The following is a 24,174-nucleotide window of genomic DNA, read 5'->3' as shown; positions in this document are numbered from 1 at the left end:
TTTTATAGTAATGATGTCTTGAAATTTTGGTGATTATAACTACTGATTAGTTTAACTTAATTCTAGATTAATTTGAACACGTAAATTCGTGTTTTAATTTTTAGATTTTCGTTCGTTAATATTAATCTCGTTTTAATCCCGACCAGGTTCTGAACTCATCCGATTTTGATAAAAAAAAAAGTAGTGTTTTCCATGTGGAAACAACGTTTTAAGAAATTTTGGTAGTGAGCACCACCCTCTCGTGGCCAAATTCAACCTCTAAATATGATTTTCGGGCAGTTTTTGATTTTTAACGAAGTTTTTTTTTATGCTTTAAATTTATCCTTGAGTTTAAAGGGTAAGAGATAATTTAACGTTTCTATGGATAATTTAAGTATAAAGATGTATTTGGAGGAAGTTTTAAAGGGTTTTTGATTAGTTTAAAATGCTGAAATTTTATTTAAAGTAGTATAATTGTGATTTTAATAAAAGGGTGTGATTAACCATTAAAAAGGAGTTTAATTAGGGGTTTTTAAATAATTTTCAGATTATTTTAAATAGTTTAAAGTAAGTTTAAGTTGTTGGAAATTGTGTATACAAGGGTAATTTATTTAGTATTATTGTCCCTTTATGTAGGAGACTTGGTTCGAGAATTGTTGTAGAGTACTCGGTTATTTTAATGGCTTAATTGAGGTACGTTCGCGTACTTAGCATAATTATGTTGATGTAGTAGCATGCTAAATGTGTTTGATTGATTACAAATAATATCATGCTAGGTTTGGAATGGAAATTATGATTTGGATGTTATTGGTGATTGGATTATGAAGCATGATTTATTTGTGATGGATTATTGAATGGAAAATAATAGCTTGAAATATTATTTATGAACCACATATTTATTTTATGGCATGATAGAGAGCATGTTTAATTAAACTAAATGTTTAATTTTGTTGGGAATATTGAAAAGAAATTTTATTATGGTTCATATAATTTTTTTATTGATGCTATAAGCATGGGAAAGGAGCTATATAAGTGTCTATGTACACGAGGAATAAATTGTATGTTGGTGCCTTAGTGCACTTCAGGTGTTTTTAACACCGAGGGATAGGATTTGTGGCGCTTTATGCGTTTAAGGTGTCTTTGACACTGAGGTAGATTTAAAAGGGTTCAACATTAAATATTATGTGGTCACTAACTATTCAAGAATTAAATTGGTATGTTTAATTGATTGAATAATTACTGTTGATTGAATGATTGTGGTTTGTGAGTCATCACCAAGTCTAATAATCTGTAAATAACGTAAAGTGAAAGAGATTACGCACCAAAACTCTTGGAACGTATATACCTTGAGTATGAACATATGGGGGGAGTTATGGGGTTTTAATGTTTTATATTTAACCATAACTTCTACTGGAGTACAGGACGCTGTACATTCCTTTTATTATTATTATGCGCAGGAATTCCGCCACCTATGTGTGGTTTTGATGCTGGCACGGTTAGCTCCCGTGTCAGTAACCTCAATTAATTTGGGGGAGGTAGAGTTGGAAACCCGTTCGATGCGTGATCAATGCTAAATAAATTATTTAGTGTCTAGTTGAAGAGTCTTGTTGGTTTTTGTGTGTGTTTGTAAACAGGTGCATTGAGGTAAGAGTGTGTTGATAGGTGAAAGCATGTAAGTGTGTTTAATTACGCTTATGTACTCAGCTTTGCTGATTGTGTGTGTTTGTGTGTTTTGACCATGTCTTTATCTTGGTCCTATGATGACCCATTTTTAATGGAGAGTAGTGGAAACAAGTAGAGATAAACTTTTCAGGTATTGAAGCATATTCATGACGGGGCATGAGTGAAGAGCAAATCATGCTAGTTTCCATTAGTTTATGATGTGTTTTTATGCTTTGATTATTTATGGTATTTTATATGAGGACTAACGCAAAGATTTGGATTTGTTTGGTTTTTAATAAGGGCCTTTAATGGTTCCAAGTTGTAGGTTGATTTTATTTGACTTCGTTTGACTTTGGTTTTAATTTTACTTTCGTTTTGTTGACTTTTGAGTTGACTCGTTTTGAATGGTTTTGATTTAAGTCTTCCGCTGTGTATCTTTGACAATTGCCTTAGCCGTTCTCACGGTGGCGGTAATGCCTTAGATATTCCTAAATCGTATTTTAAGGAGTAAAATAGGTATTTTTAAAGGAAAGGAATTTCTAGGGTGTTACAAAAAACCTCCCAACTATATGTACATGAACCTTTTAGATTAATTCAACATAAACATTATTAAAAATCTGATTTTATATAATTAAAACTACTTATAATAATTTTTATATAATTCTCCCATATTAATAATAATAATTGAATAAGAGAAAAAGGAGAAGAAAGATAAGAAACCAAGGAGAAGAGAAGGGAGGAGGTGGCGGCAAGGGGCTGCCGGCGGCAGCAGGTGGTGCCGGAGGTGGAGGGCGCCAGCAGGTGGGCGACCGAAAGGTGTACGGTGGTGGTGGTGGCGCAAGAAGGAAGAAAAGAACAAGAAATTAATTAGAGAATTTGAGAGAGAATTATGAGAATTTGTGTGAGGTTTGATCATGAATTAATGGGGTATTTATAGGATAGCATGTGTATGAATTATGGTAGGAAAATGTAGGAGGAATTATAGTAATTAGGGTTTAAGGGATTACTTGGAGAAGTGAGTAAAGATTTAAGGAAAGTTTTGATATTAAAGAGATTGTGTATAATTGAATATGGAAGGAATGTATGTCATGAAAAATATTAAAGAAATTGGAATTACTTGGGAAATAATTAAGAAGAATGAATGGCAAGAAAATATGATGATTGGATATTAAAAAGATAGAGAATTAGAATTAAGGAAAATAGAAGATTTTAAGGAGATAATTAAAAATACAAATTACCAAAATATTTTTCCCAAAATCTACATGGGATGGCCGAAATTTTTTAGCTTTCCCAAGGTAATATTTTTGGCCCAATTCTCATTCAATTTACAAAGATCCGAGGCAACGCAGCAAAGTCCTTTCAGATAGTCATGGGCTAACAACCCTTGACGCCACAAGCCGTTGCATCGAGTTACACGGGTAGCAGCCCAGCGGCCTACAAGCTAGCCAAGGGGTGGCACGAGCAATTGGACATCACGAAGGCATATCTTGACAAAGCCGCCAAAAAGATGAAGAAGTGGGAGGACAAGCATAGACGCCCATTGGAGTTCATGGAGGGCGACTTGGTCATGGTTAAGATGCTACCTCAGCAATTTAAAGTCTTCCGCAAGGTGCACAAGGGCCTTGTGCGGAAGTACGAGGGACCTTTCCCGATAATTAAGAAGGCTGGGAAGGTTTCCTATCAGCTTGAGCTACCACCTAAACATAAAATTCACCCGGTGTTCCATGTAAGTATGCTCAAACCTTATCATGAAGATAAGGAGGATCCATCATGGTGTGAGTCACACCGAGCATCAACCGCGGTGGTGACTTCATTTGAACGGGACATCGAGGTTATTGAGGCCAAGAGGGCCATTAGAAAACGAGGTGTGCCAAGCTATTATGAGTATATTGTTCGATGGAAAGGGCTCCCGGACAGCGAGACAACATGGGAGAAAGAGGAGGACCTTTGGCAATTTCGGGACAAGATCTCCGAGTTCGAGGGACGGCCTTGACGGGGTCGTCAAGACTTGGGTGGGGGAGCATGTCACGACTCATATCCCACACCCTTGATAGCGTCAATGCAGTCGTATGGGAAGTAGGCAACAACTTGGGCCAAGGGAGATGCCCATGGGTGCTAGTAAGCACCTTCCCCCTATAGAGCTTTATATAGCACCGACCTCTGCTGGAATTCTAGTGAACACCGCATTGACAGTAACACAATAATGGGTCGTTTGGGAGACCAAATGGAATCCAAATGAGCCCAAACTTGGTGGTCACCGTTTTTGGACCCAAGGAACACAATGGTGCAGCCATATTTTCAAGGAGAAGTCTAGAACCTTCTAGAATACGTTAGGAGACTCGGGATGCGTCCAGAAGCTTCTAGAAGTTTCTAGGTTTCTCTTGTACATACTTGTAATCTCTAGAGTAGTTTGGAATACTCCGAAAAGATGTACATATGAGTAGGAGATCATAAATGTATAGAAAGCTCTAGAAAAGTTAGCTTCTAGGACCCTCCATTTGAGGAGGTTAGAAGGATCTAGAGTAGAACATTCTAGTTACTTGGGAGGCCTATAAATAGGGACCTTCCCCTCATTTTGTAATCCATCCAAGCATTTGTAAACACTCTTTCTCAAGCAATACAAAGTTCTCTTAAACTTATTCCCTCACTTGTGCTTACTTACTCTCTTATTTTAGCTTTCGTTGCCATACTTGCTATAAGCAATTCTCGGGGTAAGCCTTGACTAGCAACCTTGGGGAAGGAAGTTAGTGGGCGCGCGTGCAAAAGACTTAGGGGATCAGTCAGCACGTGACAACGTGGTATCAGAGCAGCAACGGTCGTGTGGGGCGACGTTCTGTGGGCTTAGCTAGCATTGTATCCTACGAAAGAGAAGTAAGTGCTGAGACGATGGGCAAGAACAAGGAGACTAGCGCATCACAAGTGTTCGAAGGTGGGGAGTCTGAGGTCATTTCTCAAGCCCTCCAGAAGCTTGAGAAGCGAGTGCACAAAGGGGACGAGAAGACGGCCAAGCTCGAACTAGCCATGGGGGGCTTGTCCGATGCCATCGGCAAGGTAGAGCTTGACGTGTTATCGCTCAAAGATCAAGTGGTTGACTTAGACAACCGACTTAAGGAGTTGGTCTTGGAGCGTACAACGGAGGCTAACACACTCGCTAATCAAGCCGTAGAGAAGATGATGTGCGAGCTAACCAAGTTGCGTGAGGAGTTCTCGGGGGAACTCCTCGCTTTGAAGAAGGAGAACGAGGTCCTCAAGGAGAAACTCGCTCTTTACCGTAAGGCAGCGGTAACCGGGGGCGTTACCATTAACGCGGGGCCTAAGATGGAGGTCCCTAAGCCACAAAAATTCCATGGGAAGAGAGATGCACGGGAGATTGATTGATAACTTCCTATGGGGCGTCGAAAAATACTTCGATGCTATGCGCTTGGAAAGCGAAGCTTCCAAGATCAACGCTGCCACCATGTATCTTGGAGATGATGCCATACTCTGGTGGAGGCGCCGAGAGCTAGATATCAAGAAGGGGACTTGTTCCATCATTACTTGGGACGAGTTCAAGAAGGATTTCAAGCGGCATTTCTACCCAGAGAATGCCAAGAAGCTCTCAATGATGAAGCTGCAGGATCTCAAGCACAACAGCACCATCAAGGAGTATATCTAACAATTTTCTACATTGATGATCGAGATCGACGATCTCTCGGAGGAGAATCAACTCATCTATTTCATCGGAGGGCTACAACGTTGGGCCCAGCAAGAATTATAGCGGAGGAATGTGCAGACGCTTGCTGAGGCTATAGTCGTGGCCGAATCCTTGCTCGAATTCAAGGATGCAAAGAAGGATAGCAGAGGTGGCAACAACAAGGGAAAAGGCGGGGGAGGAAAACCCACCGACCGAAGCAGTAGCAACAGCAATAATCAGTTCGAGAGGAAGGATAAGGATAAGGGCAAGGGCCAATCATCCACTTCTTCCTCCTCGGACAAAAGCAAGCACCGAGACTGCTTCCTATGCGGAGGGCCGCATTGGGCTAGGGAATGCCCGGGACGACAAAGGTTCAATGCCATTATCTCTTCGGGTGGTGAGTCGACGGGAGACGAGGCGCAGATGGGGTCGTTGCGCATGATGGGGAGTGTTAAGGCTACATTCAAGGCCGAGGGGAGCAGCGATGTTGTCAAGGTAAGCACACTTCCCCGCCCAAAGGGAAAGATAATGTTTGTTGAAGCATTAGTAAATGGCAGGTCTTCTAGGGCACTTGTCGATACGGGTGCCTCACACAACTTTATCGCCAAGGAGGAGGCGAGCAAGCTGGGAGTTAAGTATGGAAAGGAGTCAGGCACGCTAAAGACCGTAAATGCTTCACCGGTGCCTATCCTTGGCATTGCTAGGAAGGTGCCTCTTTGTTTGGGTGAGTGGAGTGACACCGTAGACCTCATCGTCGTCAACATGGACGACTTCTCTCTTGTGCTGGGTCTAGAGTTCATGGACTCGATGAGGCCGTTCTCATTTGAAAGGGACGGGTCGATGACCATTGTGAAGGACCAAGGAGCATGGTCCGTCCCTATTACTCGGGAGGAGGTTGAGGCTAAGATGATCTCGACCATTCAGCTGGAGAAGGGAGTAAAGAAGGGTCAAGAAACATTCTTGGCCACATTAGTCGAAGACGAACCTTGTGGGAGCGAGGTTCCGAAAGAAGTTGCCGGAGTGCTTGAGGAATTTGAAGATGTAATGCCTCCGAACTACCCAAAAGGCTTCCCCCTAGAAGGTAAGTTGATCACGAGATCGAGCTGGAGCCAGGGGCTAGGCCTCTAGCCATGGCACCCTATCGGATGGCACCACCGGAGCTTGAGGAGTTAAGGAGGCAGCTTAAAGAGTCCTTTCAGATAGTCATGGGCTAACAACCCTTGACGCCACAAGCCGTTGCATCGAGTTACACAGGTAGCAGCCCAGTGGCCTACAAGCTAGCCAAGGGGTGGCACGAGCAATTGGACATCACGAAGGCATATCTTGACAAAGCCGCCAAAAAGATGAAGAAGTGGGAGGACAAGCATAGACGCCCATTGGAGTTCATGGAGGGCGACTTGGTCATGGTTAAGCTGCTACCTCAGCAATTTAAAGTCTTCCGCAAGGTGCACAAGGGCCTTGTGCGGAAGTACGAGGGACCTTTCCCGATAATTAAGAAGGTTGGGAAGGTTTCCTATAAGCTTGAGCTACCACCAAAACTTAAAATTCACCCGGTGTTCCATGTAAGTATGCTCAAACCTTATCATAAAGATAAGGAGGATCCATCATGGGGTGAGTCACACCGAGCACCAACCGCGGTGGTGACTTCATTTGAACGGGACATCGAGGTTATTGAGGCCAAGAGGGCCATTAGAAAACGAGGTGTGCCAAGATATTATGAGTATCTTGTCCGATGGAAAGGGCTCCCGGACAGCGAGGCAACATGGGAGAAAGAGGAGGACCTTTGGCAATTTCGGGACAAGATCTCCGAGTTCGAGGGACGGCCTTGACGGGGTCGTCAAGACTTGGGTGGGGGAGCATGTCACGACTCATATCCCACACCCTTGACAGCGTCAATGCGGTCGTATAGGAAGTAGGCAACAACTTGGGCCAAGGGAGATGCCCATGGGTGCTAGTAAGCACCTTCCCCTTATAGAGCTTTATATAGCACCGACCCCTGCTGGAATTCTAGTGAACACCGCATTGACAGTAACACAATAATGGGTCATTTGGGAGACCAAATGGAATCCGGCATAGTGCTGACGAGGCAGCACGTGGGTGCGATGCTTTGTGATAAGTTGGCACGGATGTTGGAAGTTAATCCCTACGTGAAGAGATGCTATGGAATGCGAAGCAAGGCGTTGGGAAAACAAAGGGAGATGTTCAGCCCTAACGGAACTCCTTTGTACAAGGAGAAAGAGATCGAAATGGAAGCGGAGTTGAACTATTTGAGGGAAGAACTTTCTCTTATTCGCAAGGTAGTTGAGGAGAAGACGACTTCGTATTCTTCTGGGGACCGTGCTAAGGTTCCAGAACCAAAGGCATTTGATGGATCTAGGGATTCTAAGACCCTAGAAAATTTTATTTGGGATTTGGAACATTATTTCAAAGTGACAAATCGGGGAGATGGTGGCAAAGTTGACTTGGTCGCGTTGTATGTTTCCGGTGATGCAAAGTTGTGGTGATCTCATCAAGAAGAAGATAAGGTAGCCAGAAAGGATCCCATAGCCTCATGGGATGTAATGAAGGAAGAGATCCGAAAGCAATTCCTGCCCAACAATACCTCTTGGGTTGTCAGGGATAAGTTGAAGGATCTGAAACACACCAATACTATCTGTGAGTATGTGAAACAATTTATGTCTTTAATGTTAGATATAAGTAACATGTCCGAGGAGGACAAATTGTTTCAGTTTATGTCAGGTTTGAAGCCATGGGCCCAAACCGAGTTAAGAAGACAAAAATTTCAAGATTTAAATTATGCTATTGTTGTCGCGGAGGCATTAGTAGATCGGAAGCCATCCACTGTTTCTGATAATAAGGGCGGTAAAGAGAGGAGTAATGATCGGGGTAAGAAGCGGAAGTTCATGAAGAAAAAGGGCTTCCAAAATAACGAAAAGTCGGGTCAGAAATCCGACAACAAGAAGGAAGATAGTTCGTCAAGCAAGAAAGCCCATTTTACTGACGGATGTTTCATTTGTAAGGGCCCTCACATAGCCCGCAATTGCCCAAAGCGCCAACAACTTTCTGCGTTGTTGGGTGAGTCGAGTAGTGATGAAGAGGATTCCTCGGAGAAGGAGCAAGGAGAAGATGATGTTTTACCCAGGATGAATACAATGAAGATATTGTGTGCCGCGATCAAGGGTGAACAAAAGGAACCAGTTGATGGCCTTATGTACTGTAGGGTTACTGTGAATAGTTTTGATATGTGGGCTATGGTAGACACTGGGGACACCCATAATTTTCTAAAGGGTGGTTTGGTTCGGAAGATGGGATTGAAAGTTCAACCCTCTTCGCATATGATCAAGACGGTGAATTCTGCCGCTGCAAATTCTGTGGGTATTGTGAAATATGTCTCCGTTAAAATGGGGGCATGGAAAGGGAAGGTCGAATTGCTTGCTATAGAAATGGATGACGACGAGTTGGTTCTTGGCAACAAGTTTTTCAATCAAGCAAAAGATATGGTTGCGCCCCACTTGGGCGGTGTTATGATAACCGATGAAGCATAGCCTTGCTTTGTCCCTGGTAGGTTATCTACTGCTAGTGTTACTTCAACTGATAGTTTATTATCAGCCATGCAGGTTAAGAAAGGTGTCAAACGTGGTGAACCTACGTTCTTAGTCGCTTTGGTTGAAATGAAGAAGGATGTGATCGTTGAAGTACCAGATGAAATCGTTGATTTGTTGAAGGAATTTTAGGGTTTGATGCCTGGAGATCTGCCCAAAAGACTTCCACCAAGGCGTGAAGTTGATGATGCAATAGAGTTAGAGCCCGGTACAAGGCCACCTGCTAAGGCACCGTATCGGATGGGGCCGTCTGAATTGGGCGAATTGCGCAAACAATTGGATGGTTTGTTGGATGCTGGTTTTATCAAGCCATCAAAGGCTCCATATGGTGCACCAGTGCTGTTTCAAAAGAAGGCCGATGGGTCAATGCGTACTCGGGTACATCTGGAACTTCCCTCTCCCAATCCTCACTCGACAGCTCCGTCCTTTGCTTCTTGTCTTGCTGACCCTGGGATTAGCAAGGAGGAATTACCTTTGATTGGTCTTTGCTCAGAAACAGGATGAGGGATTAGCTTCGGCACGTCCATAGGTAGTGGAGTGTCGCGAATTCACCAGATGTTTCCTGCTGCTTTTGTTGCCACTTTGTTTGATCCTACAAAAATAGGAGTAGAGGAAGGGGCCGGTTTTCAAAGAAGTCAATCGGATCGTTCAATGGGATTTTTAGAATTTCTTTAGATTGCGTTGAGGGAAATCTACCAAAGCTAGGCAGATAGATAGACTCCTTTCCCGCTGCTAAGAGAGAGCAATTAAGTTAATATAAAAAAATAGATGCTTATCATTTATTAATGGAGGTAAACTTTATGGGTTTTTTTTAAAAAAAAAGATGACTAATTCATTCACTTCTCGGCTGGTTCTGAATGACTGTGAGCGGTTTAAACTTCGACCCTTCTTTCTTTGACCAAGGGAATACTCAACTAATCTCATGAATGACTCGGAATGACAAGACGGTAATGGTTGTGTAGCTGATGCTTTACCGGCCCTTTCAGAACCAACTCACGAATCAACTAAAAGCCCCTCCGAGAACCGCTACCTATTGCACCCCCCGTGGGTTGGGGGTCGCGTCCTTCGAAAATTCGAATTCGAGGTTGGGGCGAATTCGGTTTTCTCAGTTGCCTTGTCGCGTGAGAAACTTGTTTCGAACTGTCCCTTTTTTCCTCATTTTTCTCGAGCCGTACGAGGAAAAAACCTCCTATACGTTTCCAAGGGGGGTGTAGCCCTGGTAAGGTTCTTTGCTTTGCATCGAATTAAACCACATGCTCCACCGCTTGTGCGGGCCCCCGTCAATTCCTTTGAGTTTCATTCTTGCGAACGTACTCCCCAGGCGGGATACTTAACGCGTTAGCTACAACACTGCACGGGTCGATACGCACAACGCCTAGTATCCATCGTTTATGGCTAGGACTACTGGGGTGGGATGGAAATAGGGGAATGTCTACAATCCCTGGGTTTAATCAGATACAGACTTGCCCGTTGGAGAAATACCAAACTGCCTTCCCTGCTTTCATCCCTTGTGGCGAACTAGACTGATAATTGTAGGCCCGAAAATAATACCACCGCGGCCGAAAAGGCGTGTTCCCTTCTTTCGAAAGAAAAATTGACATTCTCGGTCTTTGTTCGGAAGTTGCTCCGATAAGAGAAAGAAAGGCCATTTATGATTCCAGCCTAGAAGACTAGTTAAGGGAAGGATCAAGAATGTCATATATTTCAGGAGCTAGATTAGCTGACGTTGGGACCAGAACTTTTCAACTGCAAGAGAAAGTAGAACTGATAAAAAATAAGAGTATCGTCTGCGGCAAGCATCAAACCCTCATTCCAAAGCTTCAATTCCGTTAGCTCCACATGAGAGTTTAGCCTTTTTCTAAAGGCTAATCACTCATCAGTCAGCTCGGCCCCTCGCCGTGTGCGTAGATAAGCTCTTAAAGTTTAAAAAGCACAAAAGACTTGAGTGTGCTTGAGTGGCATGAAGCTACTAAGCGAAAGCTAACTGTGTGTTGATTATCGTGCGCTGAACAAGATAACGGTGAAGAATAAGTATCCCATTCCAAGGACAGAATACTTATTTGATAGGTTATCTAAGGCTACTTATTTTACTAAGCTTGTTTTACGTTCTGGTTATTGGCAAGTTAGAATTAAGGAGGGTGATGAGCCCAAAACTACTTGTGTAACTAGGTATGGATCGTATGAATTTCTTGTAATGCCGTTTGGGCTAACCAATGCCCCGGCTACTTTCTGTAACTTAATGAATAATGTTCTTTACGAGTATCTTGATAGTTTTTGTGTCGTTTATTTAGACGGCATTGTTGTGTATTCGAACAGTTTAGATGAACATGTTAATCATCATAGGTTGGTTTTCGAACAATTGAGGAAGTACGAGTTATATGTGAAAAAGGAAAAATGCGAGTTTGCAAAAACAGAGATTATGTTCCTTGGTCACAAAATTAGCAAGGGAAGAGTTCGGATGGATGAAAACAAGGTGAAGGCAATTTTCAATTGGGAAGAGCCCAAAACAGTTTCAGAGTTGCGATCATTTTTGGGGTTATCCAATTATTATCGAAAATTTATCAAGGGTTATTCTCAAAAAGTGGCACCGCTCACTGATTTTTTGAAGAAAGGGCAAGCGTGGGCATGGTCAGACAAGTGTGAAGATGCTTTCAAGGGTTTAAAGTTAGCCATTTCATCCGAACCAGTGCTTAAACTTCCGGAGTTTGATAAGTCGTTCGAAGTACACACTGATGCTTCGGGCAGAGCCATTGGTGGGGTTCTGGTCCAAGATGGACACCCCGTTGCTTTCTAAGGGCAAAATCTCAAAGAGGCGGAGGAGAAATACTCGGCACATGAAAAGGAAATGCTAGCATTTGTTCATTGCCTTCGTACTTGGCGCCATTATCTGTTGGGTACAAAATTTACAGTTTTGACGGATAATGTGGCGAATACATTCTTTCAATCACATAAGACGTTGTCGCCAAAGCAGGCTCGATGGATGGAATTCCTTGAGGAATACGACTTTGCTTGGCAGCACAAACCGGGACGCCATAATAGTGTACCGGATGCACTTAGTAGGAAAACGCAAGAGGTGTTTGCGGCCCTTACTAGTGTGCAATATGATTTTACTCAGCGTGTTCGGGATGAGTGCAAGGACAATGCGGAATATGTTAAGTTATGTGAGTTAGTGAAGGAAGGTTCTGTGCGAAGATACTGGTTAGAGAACGGGTTACGTCCCATCTGGTAAATTGCGTCAAGAATTGTTGAGATCGGTCCATGATGTTGTATGGGCTGGACACCCAGGAATGGAAAGGACGCAAGCGTTGTTGGAACGTAGTTATTTTTGGCCTAGGATGCAGGCGGAAGTGGAAGCATATGTGAAATCATGCCATGTGTGCCAATTGGAAAAGACTGAGCGTCGCAAGGAAGCAGGTTTATTGCAACCATTGTCTATTCCGGAGAAGCCAAGGATTTCAGTTTCGATGGATTTTATTTCAGGGTTTCCAATGTAAACGGGCAAAAGTCTATCATGGTGGTAGTAGATCGTTTTTCGAAGTATGTTGTGTTCATTCCGGCTCCTAATGCATGTCCTGCCGAGGAGGCAGCGAAGTTATTTCTTGGGTATGTTGTGAAATATTTTGGTTTACCGCAAGATATTGTTAGTGATAGGGATACACGGTTTACTGGTCGATTTTGGGTTGCCTTGTTTAATTTGTTTGGTTCGGAGTTAAAATTCTTAACTGCCAATCATCCACAAACGGATGGACAAACGGAACGAATCAATGGGTTACTAGAAGAGTATCTAAGGCATTATGTTACAGCCTCTCAGAAGAATTGGCTGGAGTTATTGGATCCTACTCAGTTTTGTTATAACCTCCATAAGAGTTCGGCAACGGGAATGAGTCCCTTTGAACTTGTTATGGGTTGGCAGCCACATACGCCGCATGAGGTCATAAAGCAAAGTAAAGATGTGGGCTGCCCTGCAGCGCATCGCTTTGCTACAAATCATCAAGAGTTGATGGAAGAGGTGAGAGATAACCTAGAGAAGGCCTCTCATCGCATGAAGAAGTACGCTGATAAGGGAAGGCGTCCATTAGGGTTTAATGTTGGAGATAAAGTGTTGCTAAAACTTACTCCTCAGATTTGGAAAAAGATTAGCATCAAAACGGTGCAACCGGCTTTGATCCCAAGGTACGATGGTCCATTTGAGGTGTTGAAGAAAGTGGGTGTTGTTGCATATCGGTTGCAATTACCAGAGAGATTGAAGGTACACCCAACCTTCCATGTAAGCTATTTGAAGCCTTACTACGAGGATGCAGAAGGTCTACATCCTGCCTCAAAGAGGAACCTTCCAACGATTAGAAAATAGTTCACTAAGGAAGTGGAAAAGATATTAGATCGAAGGGTGTTGGGCCAAAGTAAGAAAATTCGCCGAGTTGAGTACTTTGTGCAGTGGAAGAATTGCCCCGAAGCGGAGGCTTCGTGGGAACGAGATACTACGTTATGGCAATTCGAGGCTAAGATTGAAGAATACCTGACGAGGGCGTCAGGATCTTCAAGTGGGGGAGGTTTGTAAGACCCCTAATGGGCCATGCGCGGCATGGCGTGCCTAGGCAAAGGCACACTACGGCTTGGCTAGGTGCTAGGCCTTGTAAATATTACTATAAGACCCTATGGTGTGGCTAGTAAGTAAATAAAGGCATATGGTTGCCTCTATATGTTAGCTTGGTAAGCTAAGGTTGATTGGATGGGCATTGGACCCAAGGATTGGGGCTAATAGTCCATTATTGTGTTTCCGTCACTAGCGTGTTCACTAGAATTACAAGCGTAATACTATATAAAGCTCTATAGGGGGAAGGTGTCAGTCATGGCTTGGTGCGGCCATGGTCTTATAATTGGCTAAGGCCATGATGCATTGTTCTAAGGATAGTATGGTCTATCTAGGACTTGGGCACAACGTTGGCTTGTTGATTTAGTGGGCTAAATGACTCGGGTTTGAGCGAAGGCTCGTGGTGAGCCTTTATTGGTTGCGTGCTTGGTGTTGGCTACGAAGCGACGCGTCGGTTGAGCTCCGGCGTTGCTACGAAGTGACGTGTTGGTTGGGCACCGGCGTTGCTACGAAGTGACGTGTTGGTTGGGCACCGGCGTTGCTATGGGACGTTTCCCAGCCAACGGCACGGGAGACCGAAGCGACGCGATACTTGAGCACCGGTGTGGTGTGGCGAAGCAACGCGATGCTTGGACTCCGGCATAGTGCTGACGAGGCAGCACGTGGGTGCGATGCTTTGTGATAAGTTGGCACGGATGTTGGAAGTTAATCCCTACGTGAAGAGATGCTATGGAATGCGAAGCAAGGCGTTGGTTGGAGCTAGCTGATTGATGCGAAGGGGTACGATCTATGGATAAGGATTGGATGCTAAGCCAAGGCGAAGCGACACTTCATATTATGGATCATGGATTGTGGGCAAAGGCATTCTGATTGGAGCGAAGAGACACGAGTGATGATGGTGGCGATCCGCAACATTTGGCTAGGATTGCTGATGGTGGCGATCCGCAACGGTTGGCTAAGGAATGCTATATGCGACGCTTGGTTAGGATTGCTAACTTGTAATAGTTTACGGATAAATGCATGAGCGCCACTTGGCGCGCATGTGTGTTTAGTGTCTGTTCGCATTGGAGTGGGTCTGTCCTCCTTTGCCTATAAATAGGTGACCATGGGGTCTGTCCAAGGCATCTAGAAACCATTGTGTAATTATGTTATTAATGATATTAATAAAAGAAGTATGCTTTGTTATATTCTAAGTGTTTGTATGTGCTATCGTGTTTATTATATTGTGTTCATATACTATGTTAGTATGACGAGTTAGGCTGGTTAGTGATTCTAACGCCATCATAGTTAATGAAAAATTATCTGTGACACTAGCCAAGGGGTGGCACGAGCAATTGGACATCACGAAGGCATATCTTGACAAAGCCGCCAAAAAGATGAACAAGTGGGCGGACAAGCATAGACGCCCATTGGAGTTCATGGAGGGCGACTTGGTCATGGTTAAGCTGCTACCTCAGCAATTTAAAGTCTTCCGCAAGGTGCACAAGGGCCTTGTGCGGAAGTACGAGGGACCTTTCTCGATAATTAAGAAGGTTGGGAAGGTTTCCTATAAGCTTGAGCTACCACAAAAACTTAAAATTCACCCGGTGTTCCATGTAAGTATGCTCAAACCTTATCATGAAGATAAGGAGGATCCATCACGGGGTGAGTCACACCGAGCACCAACCGCGGTGGTGACTTCATTTGAATGGGACATCGAGGTTATTGAGGCCAAGAGGGCCATTAGAAAACGAGGTGTGCCAAGCTATCATGAGTATCTTGTCCGATGGAAAGGGCTCCCGGACAGCGAGGCAACATGGGAGAAAGAGGAGGACCTTTGGCAATTTCGGGACAAGATCTCCGAGTTCGAGGGACGGCCTTGACGGGGTCGTCAAGACTTGGGTGGGGGAGCATGTCACGACTCATATCCCACACCCATGATAGCATCAATGCGGTCGTATGGGTAGTAGGCAACAACTTGGGCCAAGGGAGATGCCCATGGGTGCTAGTAAGCACCTTCCCCCTATAGAGCTTTATATAGCACCCCTGCTGGAATTCTAGTGAACACCGCATTGACAGTAACACAATAATGGGTCATTTGGGAGACCAAATGGAATCCAAATGAGCCCAAACTTGGTGGTCAACCGTTTTTGGACCCAAGGAACACAATGGTGCAGCCAGATTTTCAAAGAGAAGTCCAGAACCTTCCATAATACGCTAGGAGACTCTGGATGCGTCCGGAAGCTTCTAGAAGTTTCTAGGTTGCTCTTGTACATACTTGTAATCTCTAGAGTAGTGTGGAATACTCCGGAAAGATGTACATATGAGTAGGAGATCAGAATTGTATATAAAGCTCTAGAATAGTTAGCTTCTAGGACCCTCCATTTGAGGAGGTTAGAAGGATCTAGAGTAGAACATTCTAGTTACTTGGGAGGCCTATAAATAGGGACCTTCCCCTCATTTTGTAATCCATCCAAGCATTTGTAAACACTGTCTCTCAAGCAATACAAAGTTCTCTTAAACTTATTCTCTCACTTGTGCTTACTTACTCACTTACTTTAGCTTTCGTTGCCATACTTGCTATAAGCAATACTCGGGGTAAGCCTTGACTAGCAACCTTGGGGAAGGAAGTTAGTGGGCGCACGTGCAAAAGACTAAGGGGATCAGTCAGCACGTGACAGGGAGCTCTCCAACCAGCTGTGCCGCTTCCTACATAAAATTGAAGAAGTAAGGGGTTTAGGGGGAAAAAAAAAATACGAAGAGAAAATTATTTAAGCAGCTTACCAGAGTGGATCAGTCTACTCTATTATTAATTTTGAAATGCCTAGATCACTAATTTTCGGGACAAAGTCATCCCAACTTTCAGTATTAAGATATTATGAGGCTTAAAATTCATGTGTATTATTCCAAGAGTATGCAGGTATCTTAAGCCGGATACAATACCTCTAATCAAATTAATCATCCGAGCTGTTGGAGTATTGGTAGGAGTATACAAGTCTATTGACGAAATTCTTTGTTCTTTCTATTGAAATTCAGTAGAGAAGATCGAATTTGTTTCCTCCAGTAACACTTTAGAGTGATCATATATAAGGTCTGACATATTACAAAAGCAACGTTCAAAGCATACATAATCAAATTCGTTGTCAAACTCTTTTCCAAAACAACGCACTATATTAAGATGTTGATCAGAATCACGTCCAACTTGTAACATGCGGTTACTATCTTTTCAATGGCCACAATACGCTCATGAAAGTCATCTCCATACACAATTGTGCCATGTAACACCCCCAAATCTCCCTCTACGTAAATACTATATTTATACGTATACAGATACTGTAGAGATAGACTTGGGCGTATTACCGCCACGTTAAAACGTAAGGCTTAATTAATTACTCAAATTGCAGCGGAAAAATAACTAACTTTTATTAATAATAGGAGTAACCATAATAACTGTTTCAAAATAAACTAATAAAAACTTGTCCATAAATAAAATTAATTCCTAACTATGTGATCCCAATCCCGACTCTAGTATGCGCACGAACAACTTCACACCTGAAATCAAGACTGCTTACCAAAATGGTAAACAGGGCGAACCAAAACAAAAAGGAAAACAGATTAGCAAAACGCTAAGTACGTGTAAGTGCAAGGCATGTAAATACTTTTATTAGACAAACATACTTTTGAAATAACCCATTAAATTTAATTGTCATAAGTCAATTTCCAAAATTAAACTTTCCAAAAATAATTAAACCTTCCAAGGGTAGTAATATTCATCAATAAAAGCTTTCCAAACCAATAGATTTTCAATTTATAAACTTCTCAATTTTTGATATATTCCTAAACCAATTTTCCTCACCTAAGTGTGCACACCCCCCAAGCAAGTTATACTATACTCGAGGAAAGACCAGATCATACAAAGCTCATGGTCTTACTTAACCAGTCCCGGGTAGAGGGACAATTAAAATACCAAATACTCAGGCCCATAATGAGCTGCAAATTAATTGAATCAAGTAATTTATAAATCAACAACTTTTATTAAATAGATCAACACTTTTAAAGATTAAACCGTTAAATCGTGAAATTATATATTTCAACTTATTATGAAAATCGTTAACTTAAAAATTCATACGTTTACTCAAACAATCATCCAAACAAACATTTACCAAAACACGCATTGTATCAAGGGCCTAGCCACCTATACGTACCTTGATCACGAGAACAATTAAGGTACGATCACTAAACTTGACCACGATCGAGCTGAGGGACTCCTCCTACACAATTAAAATAACCTTAATTAATATAAGGTTAACAAAATTAACACAAAACTATAAATAATACTCCACTAGTGCATGAACTACCAAACTATTAACTTATAAACCAATCCTTTAAAATGATGATTCTTAGTACGTATAATTTGTACATTAAAACTATAACATTAATAAAAGTATAATAGTATTATCTTTAGGGTAGTAGTAAAAAAAAAATAAATAATAGTAGTATTATGGATACATAAAAAAAAAAATCAAGTTATAATAAGTAGAAGGGTGCGTAGCACCTTAGCTTGCGGCAACAATATTAATATGGGTCAGCACAAGTTGTTGACGAGAGAAGGGTAGTGTATGGTTGGGAGAAATGGTGGTTTGGTTGAGCACAAGAAAGGAATAGAGGAGGGCTTGAGATTGAGAGTAGAGAAAAGAGTTTTCTGATTTTTGGTGTGAGGAATTTGTGAAGTGTTGAGGGTCTATTTATAGTGTTTAAGGGGTAGTAAGATAGAGTTAAAGGAGGGTTGAGATAAGTATGGGAACATGATAAATGTAAGTTTGTTAAATGAATATGAGTAAAATTTATTCTAGGTTAATTCATGTGGGAAAATACAATGGAAATGATTAGGGATGGAAGTAGGATAGATGCTAATATGGTTAAGATAAATTAAGAGAAATTAAGGGATTTAAGTTAAAATAGGATAATGATAACAATGGCTTCATAACTACTCAAAACTCACGGCCCTTTCATTTCATTTTTTTTTTTTTTTTTTTTTCTAAATAAAAAACGAAAATCATTCTTAAATAAATAAAATAATTAGATTTGATAATTAAATCAAGTTAAAATATATAGATAATATCAAAACTAAGATTTGTTGTAATTCATGAGATAATAATTAAGCTAAAGTTGTTGAGTATTATTAAGATAAAATCCGGAAAATAAAATTAAAAATGGAATATAACGGTAATTAATAAAGTATGGACCGACCAAGATCATAATTTAGAAATATTTAATTATTTCAATTAATTAAAGAAATTACTAATTAAGAAAATATTTCCAAAAATTAGGGGTATTACATGCCATTACATCCTCTAGCAATCACATGATCAGTAACCCACAAATGTTTGCAAATAAAAATAGAACCCTCAAGTTTTTCTTCCAATATTGGTTGCTCTACTCCATGAAAAGTCTCTTCATCTTCATCATCAGTGTTACAGTGTTCATGATATTATTAGCCTGATCATCAACCTTACGAGGAAAAGGGTTTCCAACAGCAAATTGGTTTCCATACCAAGAACACCACCCTATGATTAAAATCACTAGAAGGTAAGCTAGGTGTAATGACCTGCGAAATAAACGATTTGTAAGATCTTGTTCAACTCCGTGTAAAATTAATTCTTTCACAATTAAAAATGGAAGAAAAATCCAAACCTAAATTCAAAAAAAAAAAAAAAAAAAAAATAATGATTCGGAAATTCCATATTTAAAATTTGTAATTTAAGTACGGGGAAGAAAAAAAAACCCACAAATGTATAATGACTAAAATTAAAATCATAATACATATAAAAATTAAATCTTTCATAATAACAAATTGAAGAAATTTTCTAACCTAAATTCAAGAAAATTTGAATAATTAGAAATTTAAAAAAAAAAAAAAAAAAAAAAAAAAAAAAAAAAAAAAAAAAACCACAAAGTTTTAACGACTAATATCAAGAACAATTAAACGATTGGTAAGAACCTTGTTCAACTCCATGTAAATTTAAATTTTTCACAATTAAAAATATATGTAAACATTTTGATACTCCCTCTGTTCACAATTATATGTTCCACTTGATTTTTTTAGGTGTCTCTAAAAAATTGTCCCATGCTACTTTTGGCATGTTTTCCACTTGCACTCTCTCTATCTCTCTCCTCATTGATAATTGTGTTAATCCATGTACATCATTTTTTGCCCAAAGCCTTAATAAAGTGAATTTATAATTTAGCGTCATTTAGGGCAAACATTTGGAGATAGAGGGACTACAACTCAATGAAGAGTTTACTATTCTGATGTCACGAGTATCAATAATCATATAATAATGTGTAATATACACAATTACTTTTATTGTTCTTAGTACATTACTACGACTAATTCCTTATCAAAGTAGTGCATTTTGTCCAGTGAAATGAATTAGCTAATTCAAATTCTCTTGATTTGTCGAGTTAGCTTATAAACAATTGAGTTAGATTGAGTCTCTACAATTAAATGACTAGGGGTGACTGGAGACCAATTATTTAAATTAAGATGCCTTAAAATCTCTCTTATGATGATGAATTTTGGTAATTGAGGAAACCCAACTGCAATTGGTAAATCCTTCTATCCAGCATCGTTCTTCCCCACACTAAGGTCAAATAATAATGAAGGGAACTTAGCAAATTTGTGACCAACTTCGTGAACGAAAAGCTAGTCCTTTGGTTCTCAAAATTGCTTAAGCATGCATTGTAACTTTATAGCCTTAGTATGAATCTTGCGTGAGCCAAGTCTTGCTTGGTTCATAATTGTACATGTGATAGTATTTAAATACCTCATTGGCATAGATATACAACTCTATTATTGGTTGTACACTTGAGAGGTGATGCATCTGCTGCTTGTTGGTAAGGGAGGAAAAAACACGGATTTTATCGGTGCAGTTGGTAAGGGAGACTATAACTCTTGATGTTCGCTGCTATAATGTATTACATATCTACCTACACTAATCAAAGATAAATAAGTAGATGTTGCGGAAATCATGTCAGGCTACACAATGTAGCAAAAACTGGACTTGTTTTGTTTGAAAAGAGGCACAATCTCTGGGCAGCAGACAATTTGTAAACATTGATCGACTTCCACACAAGAACATGAATTTGTTTATCAGGAAGCAAGAACAAATACGGAATATCCTGCTATATTGCAGTCAATTGAATCCTTAAGAGTGCAGGGATTGACCTAGTTGTTGAGCATTACAGATAAACTAAGATGTTCTACAAGGTTTTAAAATCAAACCCGTTTAGTATTTAGAACTAGTTGCAAGTAGCCAAGTAGTGATGCTTGAGAGAAGCAATCTAAGACTGTCTCAGCAGGGAGCAGCTATAGCGAACAACAGAAAACCGAGAATCATATGCTCCTACAGATGGGTCTTGTCCAGATCATCAAAGTAAGGGTGTTCCATAGCTTTCTTGGCTGAGATCCTCTTGGATGGCTCATAGATCAGCATTTTCTGAAAGACAGTATCATTTTGTAACAATCATCATCAAACATACGAGGACTAAAGCCGAAACATAGGGAGCTCGGTTTCAATACTTACAGAAAGCAGGTCGAGTCCATCTTTGTCCAATCCAGGGACAGCCGATGAAATGTCTTTGGGGTTCCATTGAGGGTATTCGTGCCAATCCTTCAATTTGGTCACTCCTGGCCATATGTGCTCATTTGGGGTACCCAACAACCTGTAATTTGCAGTTACAAGAGGATTAGCCACATACTTCTTCAGCTAAAAGTGAGAGAAGAAGGTGCACCACAGACCTGAAAATGTGAAGGAGTTGCTGCAGCTCAGAGTCTCCACAGAAGAGAGCTTGATTGTTCACGAGCTCAGCTGCGATTTATAAACATTCAACAATAAGCAGTTGGTTTTTGCAGCTAGTATAAAAGGAAAAGATTATTGGACACAAGATCATACCGAAGATACAACCAACAGACCACATGTCAACACCACAAGAGTAATGTGTAGCACCCAGGAGAACTTCCGGAGCTCGGTACCACAATGTCAAGATCTGCAATTTCGCAAAGTAAGGTTCACATTATTAATCATCTATATCAAGGTTCACATTATTAATCATCTATATCAATCTCCAAATTGTGCAACTCTTGCAAAACCAGAACACATCACAGAAATTCTGCAAGTAAACAAACATCATAAATCAAGTACCTCATGGGTGTACTTCTTGATGGGAATGACAAATGCTCGAGCAAGACCGAGATCAGCTATCTTGAGTGTCGTAGTTTTACGATCCATCAACAGATTGTGTGGCTTAAGATCCCTACACAACATGAATGACAGTCAATGAGATCATTCATACATAGAGAGAGGGGGGGGGGGGGGGGGGGGGGGGGGGGGGGGAGATACACACTTATAGTAACATAATGACAGTAAATGAATTGTGGAACACAAAAAAAAAAAGACGACGATTGGATACCTGTGAATGACACCATGACCATGGCAGAAAGCAACACCTTTACACAGTTGGTACATCAAACTCTGCATCAACCCACATAATCCTCAATCAAAACCATAAAATTGAACAACTTCAAAACACTAGTCAATTATATTAGGCAATATATTTCTCAGAATTATTCCATGGGATAATAGTATACCTTGATGATCGGAGGAGGGACGGTATCCCCGGTATTACGGAAGCTACGGATGTATTTCTTAAGATCAGTGTCCATATACTCAAACACCAGATACAGAACAGTCTTACCCTCTTTGTTTTGCCCTTGTTTCACATCCAACAACCTATGTAACATCAACACAAAACCAGAAATCCCTTCAAAACCATATATTATCCACTGAATCCCTAATAACAATTGACGATCAAACCAGCACTTCAATAAGAATTCCAATTACAGAATACAGCAGAATCATTCAAATCAATCGAAATTCAAGCAAGTAATTTGTAAATTGGAAACCCTAAATTGAAGCAGCAGTGGTAAAAATAGAATCAAAGCCACATAATCCCCCCCCCCCCCCCCTAACACACACACACATACACAACTCCATCAAAACATCACCAAATTAAAAAACCCTAGAAAAATTAAATGAAATCAAAACGACATGTGAAACCCTAAGAAGACCCCAATCAAAATAATCGAACAATTACAAAGTGAAAACCCAAAATTGATAATAGAAATGATTAAGAGAGAAATAAAACCTGACAACATGAGGATCGCGAGAAAGCATACGAAGCAAAGAAACTTCTCGAAGAGTAGTGGGAGGAACCCCTTCATCATCTTCATGAAGACGAGTTTTCTTAAGAGCAACAATTTTACCAGTAGCTTTCTCTCTGGCTCGATAAACTTTGCCATAAGTACCTTCTCCAACCTTCTCAAGCTTCTCAAATGCATCCATGGCGGACAATGCTATCTTCTCTCCTCCTCCTGCTGCTTCCATTTTTTTTTGAATTTCTCTCTCTCTTACCAGATCAGATGATCAATTTTTTTATTTCAGAAAAATAAACCCTAAACTTTGCCCCAAATTTCAGTGAGGAGCGTTGTTAGGAATATTAGATCAACTATATATAACCGTTAACCAGGTTCTTTTTTCCCCCAAAATGTAACGGCTCTATTTTCGAAATTCAAAAATGGGGGGCAGAAATGTAGGGGGAAATGAAATATTCGTTGTCATGTTGAACTGGATCCATAAAATAAGCCCATATGTTCCATACTGATGATCCATTAAGCCAAAAAAAGAATCAAATAAATTGTGTGGTTTGTCCAAAAACTAGATTAATCCCATGCGTTGTACAGTTTAAATAGATTTTATTTGTTTAAAATAGTTATCAATATTCTTTATTCAAAAATGTATAATTATAATTTTATTTATTAATTTTGAAAGAAATATTGTAATTGTTTAGTTTTAGAACTTAGGAGAAAAAAAAATAGAGAAAAAAATTATGATGTCAAAAATACTTTTGGCGGGAAAAATTTTCATGACAAATTGACAAGTGTCCTTTAATGACGTCAGCATGTATTGTTTTAGAAATAGTTAATTGAACACATCACAGAAATTCTGCAAGTAAACAAACATCATAAATCAAGTACCTCATGGGTGTACTTCGTTGATAGGAATGACAGTTTCATCAACCACGTAAACAAAAAAATGCAAATTAAATGACAGTTTCGTAACAAACTAAACAAAGATAATCATTTCATCTCATATTTTCGTAATAAAGCAATAATTAGGTTAAAATCACTTGCAATGCACTGTTGTTAAATAATTTTTTATTTTATCATAATATTATAAAATATAAAGTATATAAAAGATATTATGAAATAATTCATTTGGGTATATATGAAATATGATTGTCAAACTGGAAAGAAAATACATAGCGTATAAATAGTTTACTTAACGATTTTGAAAAAAAAAAGAGAGAGAGAAGCGAAAAAGGTGGGAAAATTTTTTACAAGGTAATGACAAGTGTTATGGAAGAATTTGCTTTTAGTATAGGTTAATAGATAGATAGATATATTGTGAGACCTGCATTTAATCAAAAGTTTTTTTTAAAATTTTTTTTTTAATGAAATTGCTACTTAGTCTTTGTTCATCTCGTCAATAGATGAACTTTGGATTTCGTGTCCAAAAATTGTGGTCCCGTAATTTGAGAAGAGATTGTTTTGTTCGGCATTTAGGGCC

The 24,174-nt window shown here is 40.3% G+C and overlaps 3 protein-coding genes across 3 annotated transcripts; 2 read left to right on the top strand and 1 right to left on the bottom strand.

The window, feature by feature from the left end:
- The first annotated feature begins 3,148 nt into the window (after positions 1–3,148).
- On the top strand, positions 3,149–3,634 carry LOC145639824 (uncharacterized). The gene has a single exon (XM_081691154.1). It carries the CDS (start codon positions 3,149–3,151, stop codon positions 3,632–3,634), a length of 486 nt encoding a protein of 161 aa, XP_081547280.1.
- Positions 3,635–14,883: 11,249 nt separating this feature from the next.
- On the top strand, positions 14,884–15,369 carry LOC145639823 (uncharacterized). Its single transcript, XM_081691152.1, has one exon. It carries the CDS (start codon positions 14,884–14,886, stop codon positions 15,367–15,369), a length of 486 nt encoding a protein of 161 aa, XP_081547278.1.
- Positions 15,370–20,655: 5,286 nt separating this feature from the next.
- Positions 20,656–23,024, bottom strand: LOC145640743 (cell division control protein 2 homolog D-like). The gene is made up of 8 exons (XM_081691976.1): positions 22,694–23,024; positions 22,137–22,278; positions 21,959–22,020; positions 21,691–21,802; positions 21,442–21,535; positions 21,288–21,357; positions 21,073–21,211; positions 20,656–20,985 (listed from the first exon to the last, which is right to left on the bottom strand). Exons 1-8 carry the CDS (start codon positions 22,930–22,932, stop codon positions 20,893–20,895), a joined length of 951 nt encoding a protein of 316 aa, XP_081548102.1. The 5' UTR covers positions 22,933–23,024; the 3' UTR covers positions 20,656–20,892.
- Positions 23,025–24,174: the final 1,150 nt, after the last annotated feature.

Source organism: Chenopodium album, chromosome 7 (genome assembly GCF_948465745.1).
Source record: "Chenopodium album chromosome 7, dcCheAlbu1.1, whole genome shotgun sequence".
Classification (NCBI taxonomy): Eukaryota; Viridiplantae; Streptophyta; class Magnoliopsida; order Caryophyllales; family Amaranthaceae; genus Chenopodium; species Chenopodium album.
This window is presented reverse-complemented; position numbering and strand designations above follow the sequence as displayed.

Excerpts from the sequence above, each read along its gene's own strand:
- LOC145639824 (XM_081691154.1), top strand. The coding sequence starts at position 3,149 with ATGAAGAAGTGGGAGGACAAGCATAGACGCCCATTGGAGTTCATGGAG.
- LOC145639823 (XM_081691152.1), top strand. The coding sequence starts at position 14,884 with ATGAACAAGTGGGCGGACAAGCATAGACGCCCATTGGAGTTCATGGAG.
- LOC145640743 (XM_081691976.1), bottom strand. The coding sequence starts at position 22,932 with ATGGAAGCAGCAGGAGGAGGAGAGAAGATAGCATTGTCCGCCATGGAT. Across the intron at positions 21,358-21,441 it reads GTCTGTTGGTTGTATCTTCG|CTGAGCTCGTGAACAATCAA; the intron begins GTATGATCTTGT and ends TATAAATCGCAG. Across the intron at positions 20,986-21,072 it reads ATGGACTCGACCTGCTTTCT|AAAATGCTGATCTATGAGCC; the intron begins GTAAGTATTGAA and ends ACTGTCTTTCAG.